Here is an 11,640-nt window from a genome sequence, read left to right as displayed (position 1 = left end):
CTCTGAGGCTCCTGAAAGGTTGTGGTTCGGGTTTCAGTCCTCTGCCATTTATGATCTAAAGGATGGAGCATCGATCTCCTGTCATTTCATGGCTCAATGAATTGCGCCCAAGTGCTGAGCAAGCTAATTTGGTAGGTGAGTGCAGAACTCAGCGTTCTGAGATTTCCAGCTTCCTTAAAATAGTAATAATTGCAAGCTTCCAGTGCTTCTTTGTTGTTTAGTCGTTTAGTCGTGTCCGACTCTTCGTGACCCCATGGACCAGAGCACGCCAGGCACTCCTGTCTTCCACCGCCTCCCGCAGTTTGGTCAGGCTCATGTTTGTAGCTTTGAGAACACTGTCCAACCATCTCATCCTCTGTCGTCCCCTTCTCCTTGTGCCCTCCATCTTTCCCAGCATCAGGGTCTTTTCCAGGGAGTCTTCTCTTCTCATGAGGTGGCCAAAGTATTGGAGCCTCAACTTCAGGATCTGTCCTTCCAGTGAGCACTCAGGGCTGATTTCCTTCAGAATGGATGGGTTTGATCTTCTTGCAGTCCATGGGACTCTCAAGAGTCTCTTCCAGCACCATAATTCAAAAGCATCAATTCTTCGGCGATCAGCCTTCTGATCATACTAGTACTTCTAGTATGTGGCAAAGTCTCAGAATCCAGAACTGGGGCTGATCAGGATACCAAGGGTTCTTCGTCGCCCCAACCACTTGCTTACTGGCAGAAGGAAAATTAACATTTTACCTGGTATTTGAATGATTGGTATTAATAATTGTATTATAAATTGGTATTGTCATAATGAGGCTATTATTGGGTTGTAATTGAAAACTAATAAAAATCATTATTAATTGTGCAAAATGAGCAGATATTTGCAGATTGTCTTTGAGTTTTCAAAGAGAATACTGATGTGGAATCTGATTTTTCTTGTTTTTTTTTTCCATTTTGCTTTTAGCTCGCAACCCTCCTATTACATTGTAAATCATGTTGCATGTATTGATCGATGACAATAACGGCTACATGCACCCGGTTAATGTTGCTTACCATTTCTCAAAAATGACACTTAGGGCATGTGACTTCTCTTAATACATAACAATGCAGAGAATGAGCTCTCGCCAATATGGTGTTGTTCAACTGTACATTAAAGGTAAAGGTACCCTTGCCCGTATGGGCCAGTCGTGTCCGACTCTAGGGTTGCAGCGCTCATCTCGCTTTATTGGCCGAGGAAGCCGGTGTACAGCTTCCGGGTCATGTGGCCAGCATCACTAAGCCGCTTCTGGCGAACCAGAGCAGCACACAGAAACGCCGTTTACCTTCCCACCAGAGTGGTACCTATTTATCTACTTGCACTTTGACATGCTTTCGAACTGCTAGGTTGGCAGGAGCAGGGACCGAGCAACAGGAGCTCACCCCGTCACAGGGATTCAAACCACCGACCTCCTGATCGGCAAGTCCTAGGCTCTGTGGTTTAACCCACAGCGCCACCCGCGTCCCAACTGTACATTAGGCTATGTGTATATTCCACATCCTACAAGTTACAACCATAGCCGGAGAATCTGATTCCCCTGCATCTTTAAAATATCAAGCAGCTAGCCCTCATGGTGGAGCAGAGACCATGTTTGAAATGCCTTCACTATCCTTCCTGATCTGGATTCCCTTCTGCTTCCTTTTCTTTGTCCAAAATTCCAAGTGCTTTGAATTAACGACTTGTTTTAAAAGCCAGTGTGCTAGGCAGAACAAAGCAATAGTAAATTAGAGCCTCTGTGGTTTATTTAACAAAATGCATATACCACTTGATTGTAGGAAAACCTCCAAGTGGTTTACGAGAAATGCTAAAACCATCAATAAAAACAGTTAACAACAGTCAAAAACAGATACAGTGGTACCCTGGGTTAAGTACCGTATTTTTTGCTCTGTAAGACACACCAGACCACAAGACGCACCTAGTTTTTGGAGGAGGAAAACAAGAAAAAAAATGTTCTGAATCTCAGAAGCCAGAACAGCAAGAGGGATCGCTGCGCAGTGAAAGCAGCAATCCCTCTTGCTGTTCTGGCTTCTGTGATAGCTGCGCAGCCTGCATTCGCTCCATAAGACGCACACACATTTCCCCTTACTTTTTAGGAGTGAAAAAGTAAGTCTTATAGAGCAAAAAAGACGGTACTTAATTCGTTCCAGAGGTCCGTTCTTAACCTGAAAGTGTTCTTAACCTGAAGCACCACTTTAGCTAATGGGGCCTCCTGCTGCCGCCGAGCCGCCGGAGCCTGATTTTTGTTCTCATCCTGAAGCAAAGTTCTTAACCCGAGGTACTATTTCTGGGTTAGCGGAGTCTGTAAGCTGAAGCGTCTGTAACCTGAGGTACCATTGTAATTAAATTTAACAGTAAAAAGAAAAAGATTAAAACACCTCAACATCTACATGTCTGGATAGGTTTGCCCAAACATAAAAGTTTTAAGCAGGTGCTCACAAGAGTGCAGCCAAGTCCTGGGTTCAAATCTCCCCAACGCCATGTTTTCACATCTTGCCTCTGCCAGGCCTGCGTCATCTTTCCATCTATTAACTTCTATTGCCATGGGAGGAACGGAATATGCTGGGAAACTGTATAAGTGGCTGGAGCTCTGAACAGCCACTTGTTCAAGCTTTCAAAATAAGGACAAATGAAGAGCCCTGTTGGCTCTGGCAAATGGCCCATCTAGTCTACCATCTTGTTCAGGGGTAGGCAACCTAAGGCCCGGGGGCTCCGGATGTGGCCCAATCACCTTCTCAATCTGGCCCATGGACGGTCTGAGAATCAGTGTGTTTTTACATGCATAGAATGTGTCCTTTTATTTAAAATGCATCTCTGGGTTATTTGTGGGGCATAGGAATTTGTTCATTCCCTCCCCCCCAAATATAGTCCGGCCCACCACATGGTCTGAGGGATGGTGGACTGGCCCATGGCTCAAAAAGGTTGCTGACCCCTGATCTTGTTATTGGAGTGGCCATCCAGATGCTTCTGGGATGCTTGCAGGAATGGCTCTGATGACTGCTGGGGCACCAAGTTGGGGAAGGCTACCATACTTTTCCATACTTTTATGGTGCTGGAGGAGACTCTTGAGAGTCCCATGGACTGCAAGAAGATCAAACCTATCCATTCTTAAGGAAATCAGCCCTGAGTGCTCACTGGAAGGACAGATACTGAAGCTGAGGCTCCAATACTCATGAGAAGAAAAGACTCCCTGGAAAAGACCCTGATGTTGGGAAAGATGGAGGGCACAAGGAGAAGGGGACGACAGAGGACGAGATGGTGGGACAGTGTTCTCGAAGCTACCAGCATGAGTTTGACCAAACTGCGGGAGGCAGTGGAAGACAGGAGTGGCTGGCGTGCTCTGGTCCAGGGGGTCACGAAGAGTCGGAAACGACTAAACAACAACAACAACCATACTTTTCCATCTATAAGACAACCTCATGTATAGGATGACCCTATTTTGGGGGACTCTTATTTTGGGGGGGAGATGGCACAGAGTTGTTCAGCTTTTTTTGGTGGAGGATTGCCCAGAGTTGTTTAGGGGGAGATTGCAGAAAATCGCTCATCCACACACGTCCATAAATCCGCCTCCTGCCTGTCCCATCACTGGCAGAAGCTGCAAATCGCCCGTCGAACTGCTGGAGCATCGCCCAATCAACACCACCCATTGACACAGCAACCAATAGCATGCACAATAGCCGCTGACAGCTTCAGCAGCAACCAATCAAGCGTCCACCCTATGCACTACCCATGTATAAGGCGACCCCAACTTTTTAGCATGATTTTTACAGAAAAAAACGTAGTCTTATACACAGAAAAGTACAGTAATTTAAGGTATGGCATGCACATATATGTGTGTGTGTGTGTGTGTGTGTGTGTGTGTGTGTGTGGTTTTTCAAATTAAAGTTTTACAATCACATATCCAACATACATCTTAAAAACAAGATTCCAAAGAATCTCCTGGATTCCCTTCCTCCCCTTTGTGGATCCTATTGTTAATCATTTCCTCCTGCATCTTTTATGATAATCCAAATATTTTACCTCTCCATTGTGTCCAAAATTCACCCTTAAACTGCAAGTGATATTCCAATCCTACTAACGATTTTAACTGTTTGCAATGGTTTTTTAAGGTAAGTTATAAATTTTCCCCATTCCTTATTAAAATTTTGGTCTTCCTGATTTCCGATTCTTCCGGTCATTTTTTGCCATTTCGGCATAATCCATCAACTTGATCTGCCATTCTTCTCTGGTAGGGACTTTATCTTCTTTCCATCTCTGGGCCAATGACATCTGTGCAGCCGTGGTCACATATATAAATAGTCATTTCTGCTACTTAGAATTCCTAAAAGGAAGGCTTCAGTAAGGCATGGCTTATACAGAATGACTAAAACAGTGGTGCCAATAAAGAAATAAGTAAGTAAGGATGTACTATTGAATAGAAGGCAAACACCTGTTTGCTTATCTGCAGTAAGGAGCAAGGGACATGCTCTGTAGCATAGATGCAAACTGTATACCTGAAGGAGCGTCTCCACCCCCATCGTTCAGCCCGGACACTGTGGTCCAGCTCCGAGGGCCTTCTGGCGGTTCCCTCGCTGCGAGGCTACAGGGAACTAGGCAGAGGGCCTTCTCGGTGGTGGCACCCACCCTGTGGAACACACTCCCATCAGATGTCAAGGAAATTAACAACTATCCGATTTTTAGAAGACATCTGAAGGCAGCCCTGTTTAGGGAAGCTTTTAATTTCTGATGAATTATTGTATTTTAATGTTTTGCTTGAAGCCGCCCAGAGTGGCTGGGGAAAGCCCAGCCAGATGGGCTGGGTAATAATACTAATACTACTACTACTACTACTACTACTACTACTACTACTACTACTAATCCTAAGGTCCTCTCCTTATTTTGCAATTATGCTGATTTGAGCTCATGAAGGTACTGGGGCCATTATACATGATGATATGGCTTTCATTATTTGTTTGCCAGTGTGTTTTTTTTGGGATGGACACACTGCTTTGTGTCTAGTTCATGCATGTCTTGTAACATCCTGCTGAAATCCTGCAACTTTTTATACCCCAAATCTGATTATTTTTTTTTGGTCCTCGTTCCCCCCACCCCCAGCAAGAGTGCTCATCTAGACAGTAATGACACAGCAACATTGGGGGAGCATTGTAGAACGAAGAATAAAGCAAAAATGATCACTCTGTTGGTCATGCACTGGCATCAATGAGATATAGCAGAATACACCCCCCCCCAAAAAAAAAATCACCACTCTGGACTGGTCACAAGTTTTGCAATCAGCTTGCTTAATGCAACAGAAGGATAGCTAAGACATCCTCTTTTTTTAAAAGGCACCCAGCAATTTTTTAAAATAAAAAAATTCCCTAAATCCAAACCAGGACTATGATTAATCAGATCCCTAGAACTTAAATAGGGACTGCTTACCGGAAAGATAAGAAATCAAGATAACAAACTTTTTATATAAATGAATGGAAATGGTTTATTTAATATTTACAGATAAATTGCAAGCCGATAAGAACATTGTAACCACCTGCAGTTTTATAAGAGTATATGTTTAAAGTAGGTAAATAAACGAGCAAATTAACTGAATTTGGATCTGCAGAAGATATTAAAAAATAAATTTAAGGAACCGCAGAAAGAGGGGGGAGGAAATCAGGTTTTCAAACATAGAATCATAGAATCATAGAGTTGGAAGAGACCACAAGGGCCATTGAGTCCAACCCCCTGCCAAGCAGGAAACACCATCAGAGCACTCCTGACATATGGTTGTCAAGCCTCTGCTTAAAGACCTCCAAAGAAGGAGACTCCACCACACTCCTTGGCAGCAAATTCCACTGTCGAACAGCTCTTACTGTCAGGAAGTTCTTCCTAATGTTTAGGTGGAATCTTCTTTCTTGTAGTTTGGATCCATTGCTCCGTGTCCGCTTCTCTGGAGCAGCAGAAAACAACCTTTCTCCCTCCTCTATATGACATCCTTTTATATATTTGAACATGGCTATCATATCACCCCTTAACCTCCTCTTCTCCAGGCTAAACATGCCCAGCTCCCTTAGCCGTTCCTCATAAGGCATCGTTTCCAGGCCTTTGACCATTTTGGTTGCCCTCCTCTGGACACGTTCCAGTTTGTCAGTGTCCTCCTTGAACTGTGGTGCCCAGAACTGGACACAGTACTCCAGGTGAGGTCTGACCAGAGCAGAATTGTAAAATTGGAACGATTGTAAAATTAATGAGATGTATAAACATGAAAAACATAAATAAAAATTAAAAATAAATAAATAGGGACTGCTGTTGGATATAGCAAGCCTTTCTTGTCCTTAAGATCCTTTTGATCACATTGGCATCGCTTCCTGCCCAGCCCTAATGTCAGATACCAGGGCTGGCAAATACATATTCTTTTTCAAGTGGGTGTTAACCCTCCTGTTGCCCCTCATTTTTGAGCTTGCTTCTTGTCAGGAGACAAAGAGTTAAGCGCTCAGCCTTGGTCTCCTTGCGATGAATATTTAACAGCAGCCGGTACAGAAGAGGCTGGCGCTGGAGATCCCTTCTTCCCCTGCTTCTCTTGACAGCCGTGGCTGGCTGGTGTAGAAGGAGCTTCCTCTGGTCGGGGGATTGATGCCCGGGGACTTTCTCCACAGCAGCAGGAGGAAGAAGAAGCAGAAGGGCGCAGAAGACAGACCTGAGGACACCGCTTGCTGGATCCTTCCCCCTGCCTGGGGTTTCCAGCGCATCTCATCCCTCGGGGAGTCTCCTGACTGCCAGGACCCGTCTGGCTGCAATGAGGATGCTGCGTCTTCCTGGGATAACTTTTCTCACTTTGCCTTTTGTCATTCAAGCGGGCACAGCAGGTGAGCTGGTCACTGAGAGATGATGCTCTTTATCTCTCTTCTGAATGGATGTGGTTAGGGATGGGTGCTTTAGTCAAATTTCAATTTCTCGGTTTGGTCCAGTCTTCCCTTCCGCTCTCCACCTTTTGCCCATCAATTTACATTTTAAAGCAAAACAAAACAAAATTCGCAGTCCCTGTGAGAATTCGTGTTAGTGTCAATATCCTCGTTTTTTCCTTTGTAACCTTACCTAATACAAACATTTTTTATGGCAAAGCCGGTTCCTCATACACCATGTTTTTTTTTAAAAAACAAATATATGCATTTTAAGGCACGTTTTGCTCTAGTGTGTGTCGTTTTTTGTTTTTGTTTTAAAAATACATGTTACCTGCTGGAAAAGTGCAAATTTTGATGAGTGGCTGTGGTCTGGTTCAAATCGGGTAGAGTTTGCCTTGAATTGTGAACTGAACTGAATACCCCCCCCCCCCAAATCACGAGTTGGAGGGACCTTTTCAAAGTGTGGGTGATTGCTGGTTAAGACCAGGGTTCAGGAACTCCTTATCTCCCACCTGGACACACCTTGCTCTAGACACCTGTTGGTCCTTGGCCAACTCTGTTGAGGCCCCTCAGCGCTTCCTAATGCTGTTGAACTGAGGCAGAAAAACCTCCCTCAAATTCCAGACTGGGCTGCCATTGTTCGTCCTCGGCTGGGTGTCAATCTCGATTAAGCGCTGTGCTTTGTAATTTGCAGATGGGCTAAAAGAGAGGCATCCCTGTGCCAGAACTTTGAAGTCTTCTCCTCCATATTTAACAGGAGTCACTGATGGGTTCTGCTGCTGTGTGTGAGAGATGGAGATACTTTTCAATGAATCAGAGGGCTGATTCATGGCAGGTAGCATGCACACCTAAGCCTTGAGAATATTCAGACTGGATCTGTGGCCACATTGTAATGGCCACATGGCCGTCTCTCTTGGCACATGCTGGAATCATTCCAGCATGTGCCCATGCTTGTTGCAAAAGGCAGGAATATGTTGGTGCATTGGGATTGAGGTCCATGCTGGAGTCGTTGACAGTGTGTGCATGTCAATGTAAAATTTGGCCACGCATCTTGACTCCAGTGGATTTGATTCTCAGTGTTATGTACTGAGTTGAATAGGATCCAAAAGGCAGCAGTCTGATTGGTCCTAGAACAATAGGATTCAGAATGCAGCAGCCTGATTGGTCCTAGAACAGGGGTCAGCAACCCGCGGCTCCAGAGCCGCATGTGGCTCTTTTACACCTTTGCCGCGGCTCCGGGGCGGATACTAGCGAGGGGAGGAGGCGCATTGTGCGCCCCGACACTCCCCACTGTGGCGGGCGCTGTACTGGCTGTGACATCGCATGGGGTGGTGCGTGCATTAGTCACGCACCGTCCCGATGTCACCTTCCCGCCTGCTGTCAGATCACGGCTCCGGAGATATATTTGTTTAAAATGTCGCAATGGTTTTGCGGCTCCCAGGTTTTTTTCCTTCGGAAACGGGTCCAAGTGGCTCTTTTTGTCTTAAAGGTTGCAGACCCCTGTCCTAGAACAATAGGATTCAGAATGCAGCAGCCTGATTGGTCCTAGAACAATAGGGTCCAGAATGCAGCAGTCTGATTGGTCCACAGGAGCCACCCAATCCAGCTCCAGGTGAAAGTGAATCTGCAACCAGATTGGCCTACAGGTGAATCCCGGAATTAGCCAATCACGTGGGGCCCATTGTGTAAATAATGTATATAAAGCAGACATTCTGGGGGACTTCCATTCCTCCTCACCACTACTTTATTGAGCTGAATAAAGAGCATGAAATCCACTTAGGTTGGGTGTAAATCCAGAGTGATGCAACTGCCCCCACAGGGGAATCAACCACAAATGCATTTTAAGGGGGCAGTTGGTGAAAGTCGATTTGGAGTCACTCTGATTTGCTGATAGGAGGTGATTTTTCTGGACTGATTTCTCAGCTATGGTGAGAGCACTCAAGGATCGCAGTATACAGAAAGCTGGTAATCAAAAACAAAACAAATAGAGAATAGTAATAATAAATGTGTGTAATTCTAACAGAAATGACAATGGGTTATATTCCACGTTAGTCCTACTCAGAGTAGATCCATGGAAGTTGACGTAGATGACTGCTATTATTTATTGCACTTATTAGTCACCTTTTAAAGTGACCAGTAAACTTAAAGCCATTTACAATATAATGCAAAAGTTTAAACTAATATAAAACTAAAACAAATAAAAGCTAAAAACATGTGTATACATAAAAGGCAGTCTAACACACCCCACCAGCTCATGAGGGCCACAGCATCTTAAACTTAATAATAATAATAATAATAATAATAATAATAATAATAATAATAATTTATACCCCCGCCCATCTGGCTGGGTTCCCCCAGCCACTCTGGGTAGCTTCCAACAGAATATTAAAAACATGATAAAATATCAAACATCCCTAAACAGGGTTGCCTTCAGATGTCTTATAAAAGTCATATAGTTCTTTATCTCCTTGACATTGTGATGGGAGGGCATTCCACAGGGCGGGTGCCACTACCGAGAAGACCCTCTGCCTGGTTCACTGTAACCTCACTTCTCGCAGGGAGGGAACCGCCAGAAGGCCCTCGGAGCTAGACCTCAGTGTCTGGGCTGAACGATGGGGGTGGAGAGTTTGGATTTGATATCCCGCCTTTCACTCCCCTTCAGGAGTCTCAAAACGGCTAACATTCTCCTTTCCTTTCCTCCCCCACAACAAACACTCTGTGAGGTGAGTGGGGCTAAGAGACTTCAGAGAAGTGTGACTGGCCCAAGGTCACCCAGCAGCTGCATGTGGAGGAGCGGAGACGCGAACCCGGTTCCCCAGATTACGAGTCCACCGCTCTTAACCACTACACCACACTGGCTCTCAGTGTGGCTTCTCACTGGCTTCTCAGTAAAGAAGTTTGATTTTGGCACACAGACATGCACACGACTGTGCCCTTGCTGACTCCACTCACTAACCCCCTGCCCCCCTCACATTAACCCTCTAGAGTAGTAGCAGCAGTGGCGTAGCGTGGGTTGTCAGCACCCGGGGCAAGGCAAGTAATTTGTGCCCCCTAACCCGTGGATTTGTGCCCCCTAACCCGTGGATTTGCCCTAACCCCAGATGTTGCGCCCGGTGCGGCCGGCCCCCCCTGCACCCCCCACGCTACGCCACTGAGTAGCAGACCTTGGGGTCCCAAATTTCAACGGCACCCTGTGCAATGCCAAAATTTATCGCCCTTTCCTTTCATTACATTTCATGGTTGTAGCACCTCTGGTGGCACACCCAAGGCTTTGTGCCCACTGTGATCGAAAGGGTCACGTTCCCCTCAATTTGCCTCTATCTAGTGTTTCCCCACCCCATGCTAAGCCCGCTTTTCTTGGCCTCTTGAAATTTCCTCCATGAAAATCCAGGATTGTGATGTGGCACTGCCAATCCTCCAGTGGGAGCTGTGTGATGACGACCTTACCTTTTTATGTATATAGGAAAATACAAGCAAGGATGCGACTAAAAACTACCCATTTTAACTAAAGCATGTGTCTTTCACTAAACAACTACAGTCGAACCTCTACTTACCACTGCCTCTTCTTACGGTTGTTCCAAGTCCGCGGCAAACCTAGAAGTAACCGGTGGGTTTGCCACCGTTCACGCATGTGCACAACGGCGCCTCTCCCAGTGACCCGTTTCGACCTCCAGACAGACCTCCGGAATGGATTATGGTCGCAAATAGAGGTTCCACTGTATTGATATGTTCTTAAGAACTCAGGAGAACTCCACTGAGCCTTATGTCTGTCCCTTTCCACACATATCCAACTATATTTTATTCAGAATAGAACCATTGAAATTAATAGGCCTAGGTTTGTCATGGCTATTATTTCCCATGGGTGTACTCTGTGTAGGGCTGTCTTTGGATATTACTTGTGGAGTTACACACAAAGACACACACACACACATGGAAGGATTGGACCCTTACTTTCAAGAAGAGATAAACAGTTGGTTAAAAATAAAATATTTCTGGCCCAAGTACTACCCTGAGAGACCATTTCATTTCTAAGTGAGAAATTAAAGTGCACCACCACTTGAACCACAAACATTAGCTTTCTTTCTTGCATGGTTCCCGCCAGCTGTGGCTCTCAGATCTCCTGGTTGTTAAGCTAGCTGTTTCTAATTTTGACACAGATATAGAAACATATATATTTTTTAATGGAAGAGCATTCATCTTTGACCCTCCAGATACTTGGAATGAATGTCAATGACCAATACTTACGCACGCTCTCTCTCTCTCTCATTTTATTGAATCTCTCACTTGTAATGAAGTATATATGCATACAAAATGATTAAAAAACCCCATAGAAATAAGCCCAACGTGTAATGATAACAATTGGGGCAAATAAGAATGACACAGGACAAATAATCCCAAAAAATATTGCAGAGGAAATGTGGAATGCCAATACGTACTAAGAGCATTATATTTCTTTTTATCTCTCAATATAATAAAAACGTAAGGATGTCATTGTGCAGCCGCCATTGGAGGCTGTGTCCTCGCAAATGCTGGATTTGCATGGAGTCAGGGGAGCAAAAGGGAAGGCAGGTTGTGAAACAGCAGCGGCTGAGTAGGGAGTGACATTAAGAGGGGGAAAGTGGTGATTTAAAACAACGACCCAAATTTGAATAAGGTTGGAGTGGGAGAAACCGAGAGGGAAATGGCAGTTTTAAACAAGGGAAGAGGCTTTTAGTAAAGAACTATGGAATACTTGAAGGCTCTACATCCTTGATCTTT

At 45.0% G+C, this 11,640-nt stretch overlaps 1 protein-coding gene across 2 annotated transcripts in view; it reads left to right on the top strand.

The window, feature by feature from the left end:
• Nucleotides 1–6,517: 6,517 nt before the first annotated feature.
• The window catches only part of LOC114586839 (carbonic anhydrase 15-like), a 40,705-nt gene continuing 35,582 nt past the window's right edge, over nucleotides 6,518–11,640 (top strand). The window contains exon 1 of one of the 2 annotated variants that reach the window (XM_028710666.2): nucleotides 6,518–6,846. In XM_028710666.2, the coding sequence (XP_028566499.2) occupies nucleotides 6,777–6,846 (70 nt within the window). In that variant the 5' untranslated portion in view covers nucleotides 6,518–6,776. The remainder of the gene's footprint in view (nucleotides 6,847–11,640) is intronic. The other variant, XM_028710667.2, reaches the window with a different exon arrangement.

The sequence above is a fragment of the Podarcis muralis genome, chromosome 16, assembly GCF_964188315.1.
Source record: "Podarcis muralis chromosome 16, rPodMur119.hap1.1, whole genome shotgun sequence".
NCBI lineage: Eukaryota > Metazoa > Chordata > Lepidosauria > Squamata > Lacertidae > Podarcis > Podarcis muralis.
Note: the sequence above shows the minus strand (reverse complement) of the source record. Positions and strands in the feature narration are given on the sequence as shown.